Below are 17,135 nucleotides of genomic sequence, written 5' to 3'. Positions count from 1 at the left end.
TTTCTTTAAGTGGTGGTCCAAATACTGCAAAGGACAGAAACTTACATGAAGAAAGTTCCCCTGCTAGGAACTTTAAAGGTGCCAGGGAGATGTCACAGATACGGGCTATGACCCTGTCCTGTGAGATCTTAGCCGCACCACAGATGGTAGGCTGAATTCAGGCTCAGCTTATCCTGGCAGTTAGGTGGGATGCACACAGGAGCTTCAGAAAAGAAGGGCTTTATACTTGAGTGACAGAGCCCCAAGCAATGTCCGTTCTTTGGGTGAGTGGCTTATTCCACCAGGACAAAGAAATGGAATGGAAGAGACCCCCTTCCTTCATTCATGCAAGGCTCCAGACATCAGCAGGTGAGACCCAGTTGCCTGGGTGCCTGAGGGTAGGGAGGTTTGGGGCCAGTTCCATGCTGAACCCTATTCAGTCTTTTGCTCAGCCCCCTGGGAAGTCTGCCTCACATGTATAATCTGCAGCTGGGGCAGACAGGTGCTGTTGCCTCTCCAGCAAAGTCCGTCCACCCAAGCCCACCTCCATTCCCACTGCTCAGCCCACTAGCCTCCCAAGTAGTCTCCAGGCCGTAGTACAGCACCATGCATCTATTCTCCACTGCATATCTGATTATGATCATGTCTTTCTCTTACTCCCAAACTTCACTGGTACTTTATGACTCTCAGGATAATCTCCATACTCTGTAGCCTGTGTCATATGGTCACAACCTACTTTTCTAATCATATTTCACCCACACATTCTACCCAAATCAAATTGTTCCCTGAGCATACTTGTGTCTGTGCCTTTGTTCAGGGTCAGTCTTTAGCTAAGACGGGCCTTCCCCAGTCCTCTCGCAGCTCCTTGCTCCTGCTTATTTCTATGCCCCACATCTAATGCCACCTTCCATAGGAAGCCTTCTCAACCACCCCACCCCAAGAGTGGAAGAAGGCTCATGTCTCTGTGTCTCCAAGGTACTAATTGCCCCCAGCAGTGCTCAACACATTCACCCTTATAATACATTTATTTCCGTGTGTGTCTTGTCTGCTGAAATACTAAAGTGTAAGATCCTGGAGATAGTGAGTATTTATTCTGTGCTTCTGTTTCTTGCAGAGCACTTCATAAGGCAATCCTGTATTCAATAGTTATAAATAGACATTTGACAAATGGAAGAAAAATAGAAGCATTGGGATGGCTAGAAGGAAGGAAAGAAAGAAGTACAGCTGGATGAAAAGTTGAAGGGTGATTGCATAGAGGGATGAATTAAAGGATACAATGATAAATAGGATAGATTTAATGTATAACCTGAATACTATAGTTAATAATAGCATATTGTTTTCAGTATTTTTGCTAACTGAGTAATTATAGCTGCTCTTGCCACAGTGGGAGAAATGGGTAACTATGTGAGATGATGGATATGTTAATATGTTCCTCTATAGTAATTATTTTACTATATATATATATCTTATAACATCATTTTGTATCCCTTAAATATTGATATGATTTGGCTGTGTCCCCACCCAAATCTTATCTTGAATTCCCACATGTTGTGGGAGGGGAGGGGCCCAGTGGGAGGTAAGTGAATCATGGGAGCCGGTCTTTCCCATGCTGTTCTCATGATAGCGAATAAGTTTCATGAGATGTGGTGGTATTATAAGGGGGAATTTCCCTGCCCAACCTCTCTCTTTGCCTGATGCCATCCAAGTAAGATGTGACTTGCACCTCCTTGCCTTCTGCCATGATTGTGAGGCTTCCCCAGCCATGTGAAGCTGTAAGTCCAATTAAACCTCTTTCTTTTATAAATTGCCCAGTCTTAGGTATGTCTTTATCAGCTCCGTGAAAATAGAATAATACAAATATATACAATAAAATGTATTTTTAAAAATTTTAAAACAACAGATACAAAAAGATGGATAGGATAGGTAGTTGAATGAAGGATGGAAGAAACAAAGAAGAAGCGAAAAGCATGAAAGCAGGGAATAGTGAATGGATAGATGAAATAGGTGGATAAGAGAAGGATGGATGGCTGGGTAAAATGACTGATGCATGAATGGAAAGATGGGGAGCTGGACAGAATAGTTGAATGGAATAAATTAGTGAATGACTGGAAGGTTGATAGGATAGATGAATGGATGATGAATGGAAGTGAAAGGGATGAATGAACAGATAAGTGGAAGAAATGAAGAATAGATGGATAGGTTGAAGCAAGAATGGAAAGATGGAAGAATGAGTGGATAGAAGGATGAGTGAGTAGAAGGATGCTTGGATGGAAGACGCACGAATGAGTGAACAGAATGTTAGATGATTGGACAGTTGGATAGAAGAATGAATCAAAAGGTAGAAAGATATAAGGGTTAAGGATGATGAATAGATGGAATGAAGTTTAGAATAAATGATTGGGCAGAAGAGAAGAGGGAAAGAAGAATGGGAATGGATGGATAGAAGGAGAGGACTGATGGAGATGTACAGCTGGAAGAAATAAAGATGGATGGATGTTTGGGAGGAAGGAAAAAGGAAGACTGAATGGTTGGATACAAAAGGTGAAATGTATGGAAGGAAGGATGGATGGTTGGAAGGAAGAATCAGTAGGAAGATGGAAGAAATGAGTGCGTGGCTGTTTAAGGTGATTAGGACTGAGACTGGTGAGATCAACATAAGCAGGAGTGACTGTGCCCCTAAAGGGGTGGGACAGTGGAATAAATAATTTTCCTTTCATTTATGAATAATTATTTTATACGCACAGAGTTATCATCCATGACTGAAATTTCAGGCCTCACAGCTAATCCTTGTGGTACAGTGGCCTGAAGCTGCTAGTGCATTGGCATCAGGGAAGAAGAGAATTGAATGCACAGGCCTGCTGTGGAGGACCTGCCAGCACAGGAGGCTGGACAGAATGTTCTGTGCTGGACCTCATCCAGCTTCAGGAGGCAAGCACCAAATACAGACACATTTCCTGACACCTCTGCTGGGCAGACCTTGCTGCTGGCAGCTGCTGGAGTGGGGCAGGCAGAGACCAACACAGCACATGCCTCACCCTGCTTGCAGAAACCCTCAGCTATGCGGCAGTGAATGGATAACTCAGGTAACCATGCTGAAAAGCAAAGAAGGTAGGGACCTAGACAGTGACAGGGCAATGTAGTGGTTAAGATAAGGAAGAGATGACTCTGAGGAATCACATATCTGATGTGTGAGAGGCACACAGTCAATTCTCTAATGCAGGGGGTACTGGCCACAGGTTACTCTGAGTGTGAACACATGAACTCCAGCTCATTACCTCTCCAAATGGGCCCTCTGTTCTTTTCAGTACCACTGGGGAGGAGGCAGCAGTATAAACTCAGTGGTTCTTATCCATGGCTGCACCTTGGAAATGCCTGGGAGCATTTATAAAATACAGGTGCCTGGGCCCCACCCAAGACCAATAAGATCAGAAACTCTGGGGTAGTGGTGTTCAGTCACTGCATATTTCAGAGCTCCCCAGGTGATTCTCAAGTGCAGCCAGGTGTGAGGACCACAGAGCAGCAGGTGGGAAGATTATCTGTGCTCACAGTTCATGGCTCCCTGAGGTCCAGAAGACCCATCCATGGATGCACGGCCATAAGACCTCTGAGAGCTGCATGTGTCATCTCACTTTGGATGTAAAAATGCAGAGGATTGCAGGGATCTCTCTGAATGGAGACCTGATAACTCACCTAACAGTCACTATTGTGTCACAGTCACATACTTCCTGTACTTTACCACTCATGGATGTCAGGGCTATTCTCACACTCCTCACTAAATTCTCAAAGCTTTTGTTTAGAGTAGCCCTTGAGGGCCAGGTCTCTGAGCTTCCTTTGCACTAGCTGTAGCCAGTAGTCAGAGGGGAGGACCCAAAACCCCACGTGTTCCCACTGAGCCACTCACATTCACAATGAGGAAGTCCAGCCAGCACCAGGCATTGGTGAAGTACTTTTTGAAGCCATAGGCCACCCACTTAAGCAGCATCTCGAACACAAAGATAAAGGTGAAGACCCTGTCAGTGTACTCCAGCAAAGCTTTCACAGTGGGCTTCTGGTCCAGGTAATAGTCTTCAAAGGCCTGGAAGGAAGAAAAGATGCAGAATGGTAGGCTGCCTGGACCCACAGCACTGGGGCCCAGACTGATAGGGAAGGACCCAGCCAGCCCTGACCACAGTCCCTGGAAGGGGATTTGGTAGTCAGCTTGCCAGTAGCATTTTGTTTGCTGTGGGGGAGGTAAAGTGGGATAGTGGAGGAGGTACTGTGAGCTACAAAGCATGACTTCTTCAGGGCCAACGGGGACAAACAGCCCTGCTGATACTTGCAGGGATGCTGAATGCAAGGGAGAAAGAAAACCTTCTCAAATTGGATTTTGGAAGTGAACCAAAGGGATGCTAACAGTGACTTTGTTTAAAAATAAAAGCATCAACGGATGTTCACAGGCAGTTTACAAAAATGAAAGAATCGCCAACACACCTCTGAAAAAGAATGTTCTATCTCACTGGTAATCAAGGAAATTCAAATTAAAAGAAGATGCTGTTTTTCTTTTATCAGACTGGTGGAGATGGAAAAGAATGGGGAAAACCCTAGGATGCTGTGGCTGTGGGGAGCTGCCACTCTTACAAGTGACTGGCAGGAGTGAAAATGTGGCCAGTCCTGTGTGAAGCCAAATTGGCAATGTGACTCAAAGGTTTCAGGAACCCAGCAATTCCTCCTTCAAGCACTAATCCTAAGGACACTGGAGGCTGTTGGTGCCCACCGAGGTCCTCTTTAAGGGGCCAGTGCCCCTATCCTTCATCTGCTGGGAGTGTCGGCTGCTAATAGTTCACGGATGCAGACACCCCCTTTACCAGATGGCTTCGCTGGGCTGGAGGGAACTGTGTCCACCTTGGGAAATGCTCATCCTCCCCACTGGGGCAGCCCTCAGCCAGGGACACTGACAGGGGGGTTTACAAGGCTGTCTCTTTTGCCTCAAGGTGGGACAGCTCTGTGGTGCCCTTTGTGCTTCAGGGCTTTCCATGGGATCAGCTGAAGCTGGATTTCAACTGAACCCACATCTTTTCTCAGCTTCTGATTCTGTGTCTAGGACCAGGACTAAGACAGGAGATTATCCAACATCTCTAAGGGGTACACATAGGGAATATTCAATGTGTATTAGAAGTAAACATAGAGATTGGTTGAATAAATTATAAAGGAATATCTTATAGCCATTAAATGAGATAATATGAGAATATTTACTGAGAAAATGTACTGAGGTTATAGAATGCATAAATGTGGTTTTATTTTTGTAATGTGTGTATATTTTATGCATAAGCAAGATGAGAAGGAGGTATACCAGCATGTTTTCAAAGTGAGCTTCTCTTTGAGTGATAGGGAAATGGATGATTTTTTTTCTTTACCTTTTTCTATAATTTCCAAGTATTTTTTTGGTACTTTACTTTGTCAGATGAAAATGCATGTTATTTTTAAAAGGTACTCAAAGTGAAAGCCTAAAGAAGGCTAAATTTGGTGCCAGCCTGTTCAGTCCCAGGGGGAAGGAGATGGGAGGGAAGGGAGAGCTGCAGGGGGGCGGGTTGGGCTGGAGCAGTGCGGCAGGTCTGAGCTTCCCCCTGGGAATGTGGGGGGTGGACTGGGGTGTGAGGAGAAGTGGGTTAGAGAGAGAAGGGAGGGAGCAAGGGAGAGCAGAGAAACAAAATGAGGAGAGAAGGCCCACAAGCCAATGAGGTAGTGAGGAGAGCACCTGGCCAACAGCACATGTGGTTATTATTTTAATCCAGGAAGACTGGAAGGAGAGGAGCGTAGGTGTGGAGAAAGCACTGCCCAGCCCCCTCTTGCCCCTGCAATTTGGCCTCTACACTGTGCTGAGGTCCGTGTGGACAATCACTGCCCTGTGCCAGGGCACTGGGCACCTGCAGCCACTGTCACACCCTCCTCCCTGCACCCAAGATGGCAGACCAGTCCCTGCCCTGAAATTCTCTTCTCCTTTGGCTTTGCGTCATTGCCACCCTAGTTTTCCTCCCACCTCTCAGATTCTGCCTTGTCCCGCACCTGTGCTCCTCCCTAAGGCTGAGGCCATGCACCGAGCAGTTTTGTCACCCTTCCTGGGCAATCTGGCATTTAGATGGAGGCCCAGATATTTAGTAGGTTGTTTTTAGAGAGTAAATGACACATGAGGTGCAAGATGAGTGAAAACACTGCAGCCGTGAATCAGAAGAGTGGGACTGTAGTCCTAGCCCTTCAACTAATTAGCTGCCACCCTGGACTCTATTCTCAGCCCTTCAACTAATTACCTGAAGCCCCTCATGCCTTTGGGCTTTGACTTCCTCATCTAGAAAATGCAAGCAACTGAGGATGTTAAGTCCCTTCCTGTGTCTATGTCTACCTTGGTCTATTGGCGGAGTAGTTGAGATTGTATAAGGAACTTAAGCCACAGTACAGAGAGAACCTTCCTTCTTTGCTCTACAAAGCCCAATATTCAGCCAGGGCCTTAGAGATGTCTCCCAACTCTGAATCGCTATTCCCATAAGGCCTTGTTATTCAAAGTGTGGGCCACTGAGGGCAGTGCAAGCATCACCTGGGAGCTTGTTGGAAATGCAAATTCTCAGGCCCTGCCACAGATTTATGGAATGGGAATCTGCATTTGAACAAGCTCCTGGGAGATTAAATTTTGAGAAGTGCTATTGTAATGATTTTCTGTGAGCTTTAAAGGAGTAATTAGTAGCATTTGGAAGTGGTTTGATAAGGAAAGACAGTCCTTTTTGTACTGTAGGCCTTCAGAGAAGGCCGTGTGTTGGGGAGTCAGAGGGTGGGAAGCCAGGGGCTTCGGGATTAAATAAGGGCAAAGCTGGGTTTTGCTACTGACAAGTTGGGTGACCTTGGACAAGTCTTTTAAACATTTTGAGTGTCAGTTTCCCCATCTATATAGTGGGATGCATACACCCACTCACTCAAATGCTTGCAGCCAGGTTTGGCAGGCCATGGCACGGGCACCTTGAACACCTCCCATGCTCTGCTGCTAAGAGGGGCCCTCGCCCTGGGCTGCAGCTCTCCTTCTAGTGACAAGGTTGGGGACTTTCAGCTCAGTAGTCAGGAGAACCCACCGATGCAGCTCCAGGGCCTTTGGATTGTAGGAGATTCCTATCTGGAGGATTTGGGGGCAGGGGCTGTGCCTCCCCTTACCAGAGATCCACTGCTGAGCAGGATCATGAAGATGATGAAGCTCTCAAACCAGCTGTGCTCCACGATACGGTAGCAAGTCTTGCGCACCTGCCAGCCCACATCCCATGGACTCTTGGTGGTATCTACTTTGCAGCAGGGACAGTGGCGAATGCATCCTGTGGGGAGAGGTGACTGATGGTGGGTGATGGCTACTGGGCAAAGGGGATAATTTCTGCTCCTGCTGCAGAGAAACCATTCTGCTAGGAAACCCACTTGTCATGCCCTTGGAAAAAAATTCTTTCCTGGAATACGGGTGAAGAGGGATCCCTTCCAGGCAGTCCCTCAATCCAGACCTGCAGGTGTTCCTCTCCATCATTAGTCTTGCCCACCCTGGTGTTTTTCCTAGCCATATCCTTCTTACAGATGACACCAGTGGTCCCTGTCCTTCTGCCCATCTATACCTGGAAAACAGACAAGCTACGGGGTATGAGCCTGGGCGTGCCTGAGGGGGATATGCTCCAAGCCCAAGCTGAACTGAGGACCACGATGTGGCTGGGATGGGGATTGGGTTCAGCCCAGCTCAGCCCAGCCCAGGGTCAAATAAAACTATTAATAAAAACTCAAGTGTTTAAAAAATTTTTCTATGTATTTTTAGAAAGCATTGAGGCCACAATTCCCTTCATAAAATGGACTCTTGATTCATTAATTGCACAAATATTTATTGAGAATGTAATGTGCCTCACTGTTCTAAACACTGAGAAGAAAGATGACTAAGACACAGGTTCTGCTTTTGAGAGCTAAACAAAAGATTGAGGGAAGCAGATACATCATGGCCCTCCTCTGGGTCCTTCATGGTCCAAATCAAGAGTTTTCAGTGGTGTTTATGGTGGTGATTACCTTTCCCCCTTTCAACTCAAGAGGGCTGGTTTAGAACTCAGGGAGGGGTTTTTGAGGGTAAAGAGGAAGGCACACGTCTCTCCATAGTGTCTGATAGGGCATGAGATGCAGATACCATGGCCAGGCTGCTGCCAGCTGGGGCATGTGTGTCTGATGCTGGCGCCCTCAAGCCTGGGAGTGAGGCAGCAAGTGGGCACAGCTTGTTTGTCTTCTGTGGATCCCAGGTGAGTCTTCGCTCAACTGGATTCTGGCCCTAATTAACATCAGTGTGAGGGGGCCTGTGGCTGTCCCTTCACCTTCTGTGAAGCAGTCATCTGGTTCTTCTAGGTCATCTGCCAGCTCAGGGATCTTCCTCAGGATCTCCTCAGGATCTGGGCAGTCCACCGTGCTGCCCTCAGAGGAGCTTGTGTCATCCACTCCCTGCAGGGGAGAAGCCCAGGGCAGTGAACTCGTCTCTCCGCGGGGCCCAGGGAATTGCACGCGGTCACTGCAGGTTCAACTGCACCCACGTTTGGTGCCTCCCCAGCTGAGGCCTGGAACACTGCTGTTCTCCCTGGAGCCCCAGAGGCTTAGCTGTGTGAGACTGTAAACCTTCGGGGCCCCTGATGGAGTGCTGGCAATGGCCCGAGACACCGTAATTACACCCATAACGACTCTCAGCATTCACTGGGCTTGAATATTTAATCATGGAGTGATGCTGCAGGGGCCTGCTGCCCTCCTGGCAGCTCCAGCCCTATAATGTCTCCAGATGAATTCAATTAGGGGTTGAAGCTACTCTCATATTAGTAAACCTGATAGCTTGGCTAATGGACCCAAATGGTGGGGCGGGTCCCCATCTGTCGCTGTCAGGCCCCTCCTGCCTAGCCGGGGTCACGGACAAGAAAACAAAAACAAAAAACCAACACCCAGAAGTTGTGTACTGAAAACACTGAGTAGGGACAACTAGCCAGGGGAGTCCTTGGAACATTTGGGAAGAAGCATGACATCCACGTGCAGAATGTGACAGCCCTCACCCAGTGGGAACCAAGTGGCTTCTGTTCACCCACAGCCCCCAAATCCCGTCCCAGCCCTCCCTCTTATCTTACCCTGCTGTGGTCAGCCTTGCCTAGGGCACACAGCCAGTAGCTGACATTCTTCAAGCTGAAGGGCTTGATAACTTTGGGGATGAATTATGACTTCCTTATCTCTGTTGAGCCCAGTGCCTGTCACATAGTCAGCACTCAGTGGCTAGGTGTCAAATTAAATTCTCGAATTGAAGGCAGTGTTATTAAAGATACTAAACTTTTATAGACGCCTTTTTCCCTATAGCTTGTTTCCTTCAAGATTTGTAAGTGAAACCACATTTATTTTTACCTTGTATAAGACAATCCTAAACCTCAAATCTTCCAGCTCAGTCTCTGTCAGGCTGTCACTTCACTACTCACCTATAGAGAGCCTCTCCCTAGCCCCAGGCTGCTTTTGCCTAGAGAAAATGATGTGGACAAAAGAAAGCGGGGGAGAATCACAAGGGAAAACTTCCTCATCTGTGAGCACCTCCAACTCTTATTTGCTGGCTCTGAAAGATATTTGACTTTCTTTGAGCATTGTCTTTCGTTTCCTTTTTTCTTGGCTGTCATTTCCTGGTCACTTACTTTGTCTTAGGCAGGACCTAAACATTTGACAAGCAGCGTCTCATTTAAGCTTCAAAATAATCCTACCAAGTAGACACTACCATTCAGTTTCATAGATGAATAAATGGAGGCTCAGAGAGGTTTAGGAACTGATCTTAGGTCCCACAGCTTGTGGAGTCTCACTCTTTTTTTCCATACCTACAACCACCTTGGAATGAGATTGTGGCAATGGTATATGGTGAAAGTTGAAATTGTGTGGATTAGCCGGAGGTTGGGAGGGACTTAAAAAATTCCCAGGATAAGAAATGAGGTTATGTGGTTGAGTACAGTCTGGAATACCCCACCTTCACCCCCACCCTCCAGCCTCTACGAGCCCACTGGTCAATGTCTGGCTGGCTGTCCAACCTCTCCAGGAAGCTCACATACCTACCTCGGCAGGGGCCTGAGGAACAGACTCAGCTTTCCACGTCTCACCCAGGGATGGAGCCAGGTCCTCAGAAGATGTCCCAGTGCCTGGGCTCCTGGGTGTCAGGTGGTCCTCACACCTCTCGACTTGCTGCAGCTGCTCCTGCTAGTGAGAGAGGGTCCCAGCTGGGTGCCTGGCCCCACCCTTAGATGACCAGTTCTAAATTTGAAGGGATCTTGCACATCACAGGCTGCCAGAGCCAAGGGTTTCATATATGCAACTCACGTACATACATATATACATACACGTGTGTGAAGTGAGCATGAAGACTCTAGCTAGGTAGACCTGTGTTTTATCCTTGGGCTCCATTAATTATAAGATGTGTGACCTTAGGCAAGTTGTTTAACCTCTCTAATCTTCGTTTTTCCCATCTTCAAAATTGAAAAGGCTAGATCTGCATCATTCAGCTATTTTGATGACTAAATATGTTAGTGCTTGTAAAACACTTTGCACGAAGTGCTTGGCTCAATAGATGTTAGCCATGACCATTGTTATTTGTCCAGAGGTCAAAATTGTAGGGAACTTGGCCATCTGGAGCTCCCCAAGAGCCCCCAAAGTAACTGAAAATGCTTCTGAGTGGCAGACAGCTGTCACAGAGTTCATGTCCTTTACTCTGGGAATGGTGATGCCCTGCCCTCTGCTGTCACCCAGACAAAGGCATGTAAAATATGGCAGCTGATAACAGCAGCTGCTGGAACACAAGTGATGACTGCAGGGAAGAAGGCTATGGGAGAGCTACTGACTCAAAGCACAGCTTTTCTGGACCACTTAGTAACCCGGCCAGCAGCCCTGTGTGTTCCTGAGGCCCCACAGGGATCCCTGCCTTCCCACATTGGGCAGAGGTGAATGCCCTGAGTTACTGAGAAGAGGTTAGCGAGGGTTGATATACCAGCTTAAGGTAGTAAGGAATAGTGCCAAGTATTTAAAAATATATATTATCAAATGGCTCAAATGTGCTTTAAATTAGTTGGTGCCAAAAGGAGTGTGTCATTTCCCTGTGATATCACTTGTGGGGAAAAGCTGGCTAAATGAGTCACATAAGAATTAGGACTTCTTAGGATGCTGGTAAAGATTAGATGAGCCTTGCTCTTGGACAACATCCTGTTCTTAGAGAAATCTCATTAGCATCTCATGCACAGAGCCTGGGTTGGGCAGAGTGCATGGGACAGCTGTGTGAAAGACAATCCCCAAGCACCTCAAGGTGGCCTGTTGCTCACCTGCTACCCCCCACTCCCTGTTTGTCTGTCTGGGGAATTCTGACTTTTTCTTCCAGGCCCTGCTCAAACGTCACCTCCTCTGGAAAGCTTGGTGTGGTTTAAACCTCTTTATGTCAAGGTCTCCTCTGCATTTCCCTTTTGCCCTTTGTCACTCAAGCCCTGAAGCCCCTCCCCACTACCTGTGGCTGTCTCATGGGGATAACTCTTACCTGTCCTTTGGGGATCACTTCCTGCTGGGAGCTCTGAGCATCTTCCTCACCATCATCCTCCAAGTCATCAAGATCAGATTCACCCTCAGCAATGGGCACAGAGACCCACACAGTAGGATTAGCAATGAAGTCACTGTGCTCATCCCTGGGGCCTCTGGGAGCTTGGAGCCCTCCAGAGCTCCCCCTGGCAGTGTTGACAGCAATGTGGTTCTCAGCTTTGGAGCTGGAGAGTGGGAGTTTCACCACCAGCTCAGGCTCTGCCTTGGGCCGGGGGAATGGGCAGGGCCTGCTGAAGAAGCTGCAAAGAGCCTGCTTGGTACGATGGCCAAAGACCTGGATCCGTGCCAGGGCCACCTGCAGGTTGTTCACCTCCCCATCGTCCTCTGGGGCTGTGAGGTTGTCAGCACTGAAAGAGTTCAATAGCAGGGCGATGAACAGGTTAAGCACCTAAAGAGAAGGAATGGAAGGGAAGATTGATCAGTCTCTAAGCTGAGCCCCACATTGGCCTACCGGGTTAGCAGCTGGCTGGCAGGACAGCCATGGCCTGGGCCTCTTCCTGCCCACTTGGGATGCTGTCCCTTTTCGGGGAGTGGACATTCCGAGAGCAGTTGAGGGAAAGTTTGGGGACGTCCTGGAGTGACCCGCCTCAGTGGACGAGGCTTGGAAGCATATTTTCCACCATAAAGGAGGAGCCCCCTGCTGAGCAGAGGATCATTTAGGGACAACAGACAGAAGGCACCGGCCCTTCCTGCAACCACCCTCATGTGCCAAAGCCCTGGGCTCTGTTCCTGACTCTGGAATCCTGGGCACATCTTGCTGCTTCCCGTTCTTCACTTGAGAGCAGATGAAGAGTGGTTATGAAAACAAAATGATACGAGAAATGTAAAAGTGCTCAGAGGGGTAAACTTCCTGTCTGAGGGTGAGGGGCATCTGTGGCTCTGCAGGGATGCTGGGCTCAGCCTGGAAGAACAGAGTTTCTGGGATGCAGGCAGAGACATCTCTGGCCCAGGGGCCAGGGTGGAAAAGACTAAAGAGTCTGGATATGTTGTTGCTTCCCTTTTCTTGGTTTACCTTTCTTCTGTCTATAAAACTCTCATGAGGAAAGAACCCAAGTTGGTTGATGTCCAGGGCAATAAGAAAGGGCCTTCTGGAAGACTGCATCCTCCCATACAACCAGTCAGTCCCACCAGGGCAAGGACCCCCCATGATCAGAGTGGGTGGAGACAAGCTGAGGGCAGGGGGCCAGGCTGGGGCAGAGAAGGGGTATTGGGGCTTATTGGCAAGTAAGTCTCCAGAGAGGCTGCCTCCAAACATGGAGTAGATTTTGTTATTATCTCCGTGGCCTTGGATGTTGTTGATGTTGTCCGTGACCCATTGTGCCCCCTCCCTGCAGCCTCTCCCCCTGCTCTTAGCTAGGACCTGTGCAGCTTGGAGAAATCAGTCAGCTCTTACTTCCCTGAATAAAAATGTTTTCTGAGCCCCTTTAGATTGGGGAAGGACATTTTTCCTTTAACAGCTAATAGCCACCATTTATTGAGTTCCTGCCTCAGCCCAGACATTGCATTAGGCAATTTGCATATGTCATCTCCTGTCATTTAATTCTCCCAGTAAACCCATGAGTAAGCACTATTTTCTGGATTTTAAGGAAATTAGATCTTGAGGAGATTAAGTCTCATGCCTGGGGTCACCCACCTAGTAAATGGTGGAGCAGGGATTCTACACCAGGTTTTTCTTTTTTAATCATATGTTCTCATTCCTGCAAGTCAGGCTGCCTCCCAAGGCATACTTCTTGTAATGAATCCCACATGAATTTGAAAAGTTTGAAGACTTTTCAACCAGAGAAGTACAATCTGAGCATAAAAAATGCAGATCAAACCTTTTTCAGATAACCCAGAAGCCTCCTCCTTTCCCCAGGAGACAGTGCCCCCAGCAGGGCTCACCACTCACCACCAGGTTCCCTAGCACCATCACCGTCAAGAAAAGGATGAGGCATACGGATTTTTGGCCGACTTCCATGCAGGCCCACATGTTCTCAATCCACTCTCCACAGAGGATACGGAAGACAATGAGGAAAGAGTGGAAGAAGTCGTGCATGTGCCAGCGGGGCCAGTCTTCATGGGGCGCGGAGATATTTTTTCGGTTGTTACGGTAGTTTTCCCCTAGAAGCTGCTTGCCAACCAGAGCAAAGACAAAGACAATGATGGCCAGGATGATGGTGAGGTTCCCCAGTGCCCCCACTGAGTTTCCGATGATCTTAATGAGTGTGTTTAAGGTGGGCCAGGACTTGGCCAGCTTGAAGACGCGCAGCTGCAGAGAAACAGAGACTGTCAGGTTTTGGTAGCTGTGCTCATTACCTTTCATCTGAAGTTTTGCCTGGAAACCAAAGATCTGGGAAAAACACAAGGCCTATCATCCCATTAAACCAGGGCGTTTTCTGGAAGCTGATTTCGGAGACCTTTCTTCCTATGCTATAAATTACTCACAAATATGATCAGCCTTCTGTGGTTCCTAAGTTTCAATGTGCTTCATTGACTGTGGCCGAGTCAGGGTCTTGTACTGGGGTGGTGGCCTTGCGATCTGTACTCTGTTCTATAGCCACAGGCCTGATCCCTCCTGAATATGGGCCTCTTCTATGGAGGTGGGGTGGGTGTGATGGGGCTCACAAATAAGTGAGAACAAGCTTATTTGTGACCTGAAGACAGACCAGCCTCCTTCGGGTAGGAGATGACCCACTGCATTCAATAGGTATTGGCAAAACATCTCTTAGGGCATTTCTCATCTTGGGGCAGTGGACAACATCTGTTGCTCCCACCAGCTTTGAAACTGCAAATGTCCATGATTTCATGGACTCAGCATTCATATGTTGATTTAATTGACCAACCAACCTACCCCCCGGAACACCAGCCATGCAGGTGCATGGCAGTGTGCTAGCCTATGAGGTGTATGAAGAGAGGTGTGTGGGCTCTTGCTCTCATGGAACTAATGGTTTAGTTACTGAGAAAAGATGAAGTCTCAAAAGTCTTCATTGTAAACTCAAATATGCTAAGTCCCACAAGACAGCAAAAGCATCAAGCATAAAAATGTATAAATGTTTTCAAATATATTTGTATGGTTCTCTAATTTGTCAGGAAAAAAAATCTGAGCTCAACTGTCAGTCTGTCAGTCAAGGTGTGTTTATGGAGGACCTACTAAGAGCCAGGCTGTGGCTTAGGTGCTAGGATGCAATGCTGAACAGAACTGTGTAGCTACAATTTTATCACCCATATCAGTGAGTAAATCCCATGGGAGGAGGTTTAATCCTCTTATACAGTAAGTACTGTATATACCTCTTTATGTGATGGGGGAGAGCGGGTCCACGTTCACCTTACACCCTATCTGGAAATTACTCTCCTCATATGGGAAGCAGAGCTTAAAACAACAACTCTGTGGACTGGTCACAGAGGCAGCTGATAAACACAAATAAAAACTGAGCATTAGTAACTAGTATGGGGAGCAGGAAACATAGTCCCTGGCCTGCTGAAGGTTGTAAGCCTAGCAGGAGTTTCTCCCCGCTTTAAGACTAGATCCCAAAAAGCTATACCCTTCATGTAAGGATGAACCACAAACAAGCCCAGGAGAATGCAAGGAAAATTGAATGGCTGGTGCTAGGTACCAGCTACAGGAGGAAAATTGATGCTGAGCATTTGGAACAACAAAGTCGTGCTCATGTAGGATTTTAGCTGGAATTCACACTACCTAGGTATTTTAAGTTGAGAATTTAATTTAGAGCAATTCTACAAAGTGCTCTGCAGAATTAAATGTGAATACTCTCTGGAGGAACCTGCCTTTATCCCAGGTTTCAAAGTATTCCCTCAAAAATTAAGAGTTGCAGTAAAAAAAAACAAACAAAAACAGAAGGAATGAGTCATCAGGAGTGAATGAGATCGAGAAGAAACCACAGATGTGGAAATAGTCATTCCATTTCTTCAGACGACATAATTATTAGTCAGAGATAACAGTATAATTAGGTATAATATGTTAAAGAAATAAAATAATAACTTGAAACTATGTGCAGAGAATAAAAAAACTATAGATAACAAGTTGTGAAAAACAAATACACTCAGAAATGAAAAAATATAATACTTAAAATTAAAAATATTATGAAGAAGGTTTGCATCAGATTTGACACAGTTTGGGAGAGAATTAGTGAACTGAGGATATATCAGAATAAATTATTCAGAATATAACCCAGAGAGACGTAAGATGAAAAATATCAAAATAGTGTAAGAGACATAGAGGATAGAATGAGAGAGTTTAACATCTATCTAATCAAATTCCAGAAGGAGAAAAAATAGAATGGAGTGGAGGCTATAATTGTCCACATAATGTCTGGGAACTTCCCAGAATTGAAGAAAATTACAAATCTAAAGATTCAAGAAGTCAATATACCTTAAGCATTATAAACGAAAAGAAGTCCACACCTAGACATATTACAGTGAAACTGCAGAACACCAAAGATGGAGAGGAGATTTAAAAAGCATCCAGAAAGAAAGGAATAACAGTTAAATTGAAAGCTGACTGCTCATTAGCAACAATGGAGGCTAATTGTTGGAATACTATCTTCACTGAAGGAAGATAAAGTATCAACTAGAATTTTACGTTCATAAGAAGTGTCTCTCAAAGACATGGGCAAACTGAAGAGCAAATTTCAGATAAACAAAGAGATTATGGCCAGAAGGCACTTACTAAAAGAAATTCTAAAGGAGGTACTTCAGGTAGATAGAAAGTGATCCCAGAAGTAATGTGTAATGTGTAATATACAAGAATGTGAAACTGTGCTCCAAAGGGTTAAAGAAATCAATAACCAAATTTTTAGGCTTACAGGACACCAGATAAGAAACAACTCACTGAAAATCTGAAACTCAAGCTGTGTTCCAAAGAGTAAGAAATCAGTAACTTACAAAAATTCTTGAGTTTTTAGGATAGCAGATAGGTAAAGAAACAACTTGCTGAGACCCTGAAACTCCCTCCCCTTGTGTGATGATGAAAAAACTGGCTGAAATCAATTGGAACCAGGATGGCCGACTGGAGTTTGTGTGGAATGAGCTTGCTGACGTCATGGACTGAATTTCTACTTCATATTGCATACTAACTCCTCCCAGATTTGCATATGCAACCCATGGGTTAGCATGAAGAGAGAACTGCGCAGGCCCAGGGACTCTCCAAACCTCCCCTTTCCTTCCACCGATCACCTGCAAATCCCGGTATCCACCCACTAAACATTTTCTAATAGAAATACTGCCTTGAAGACAGCACAGGCAGACAGATCTGAGCTTGACCTCCTGTCTTCTTGCCAGCCAGCTTGCAATATTAAGCTTTTCTTTTCTCAAAAACCTGGTGTCATTGTCTTGGCTTCCAAAGTCATAGTATTGGCTTCTAGAGCATTGGGCAGCGAGCCCCCACTGGCTCTATAACAAAGGCATAAAGAGCAAGAAAGTGCTAAGCATGAGAGTGAATCTAAATAAACATTGAGTGGACAAAACAATGTCTTGTGAGATGTGGAAGAGACCGGTCATATGGTCTCCATTCACTTTTCTCCTCCCAGACACAACGGAAGACTGTTTTC

At 46.4% G+C, this 17,135-nt stretch overlaps 1 protein-coding gene across 3 annotated transcripts in view; it reads right to left on the bottom strand.

The window, feature by feature from the left end:
* The window catches only part of SCN10A (sodium voltage-gated channel alpha subunit 10), a 95,942-nt gene that overhangs the window by 17,395 nt on the left and 61,412 nt on the right, over nucleotides 1-17,135 (bottom strand). For 2 of the 3 annotated variants that reach the window (XM_009239198.4, XM_024244790.3), the window contains 6 exons: nucleotides 13,478-13,837; nucleotides 11,531-11,977; nucleotides 10,069-10,209; nucleotides 8,325-8,448; nucleotides 7,153-7,307; nucleotides 3,881-4,054 (listed from right to left, as the gene is read on the bottom strand). In XM_009239198.4, coding sequence (XP_009237473.2) covers nucleotides 3,881-4,054; nucleotides 7,153-7,307; nucleotides 8,325-8,448; nucleotides 10,069-10,209; nucleotides 11,531-11,977; nucleotides 13,478-13,837 — 1,401 coding nt within the window. The remainder of the gene's footprint in view (nucleotides 1-3,880; nucleotides 4,055-7,152; nucleotides 7,308-8,324; nucleotides 8,449-10,068; nucleotides 10,210-11,530; nucleotides 11,978-13,477; nucleotides 13,838-17,135) is intronic. The other variant, XM_024244789.3, reaches the window with a different exon arrangement.

The sequence above is a fragment of the Pongo abelii genome, chromosome 2, assembly GCF_028885655.2.
Source record: "Pongo abelii isolate AG06213 chromosome 2, NHGRI_mPonAbe1-v2.0_pri, whole genome shotgun sequence".
Lineage (NCBI taxonomy): Eukaryota > Metazoa > Chordata > Mammalia > Primates > Hominidae > Pongo > Pongo abelii.
This window is presented reverse-complemented; position numbering and strand designations above follow the sequence as displayed.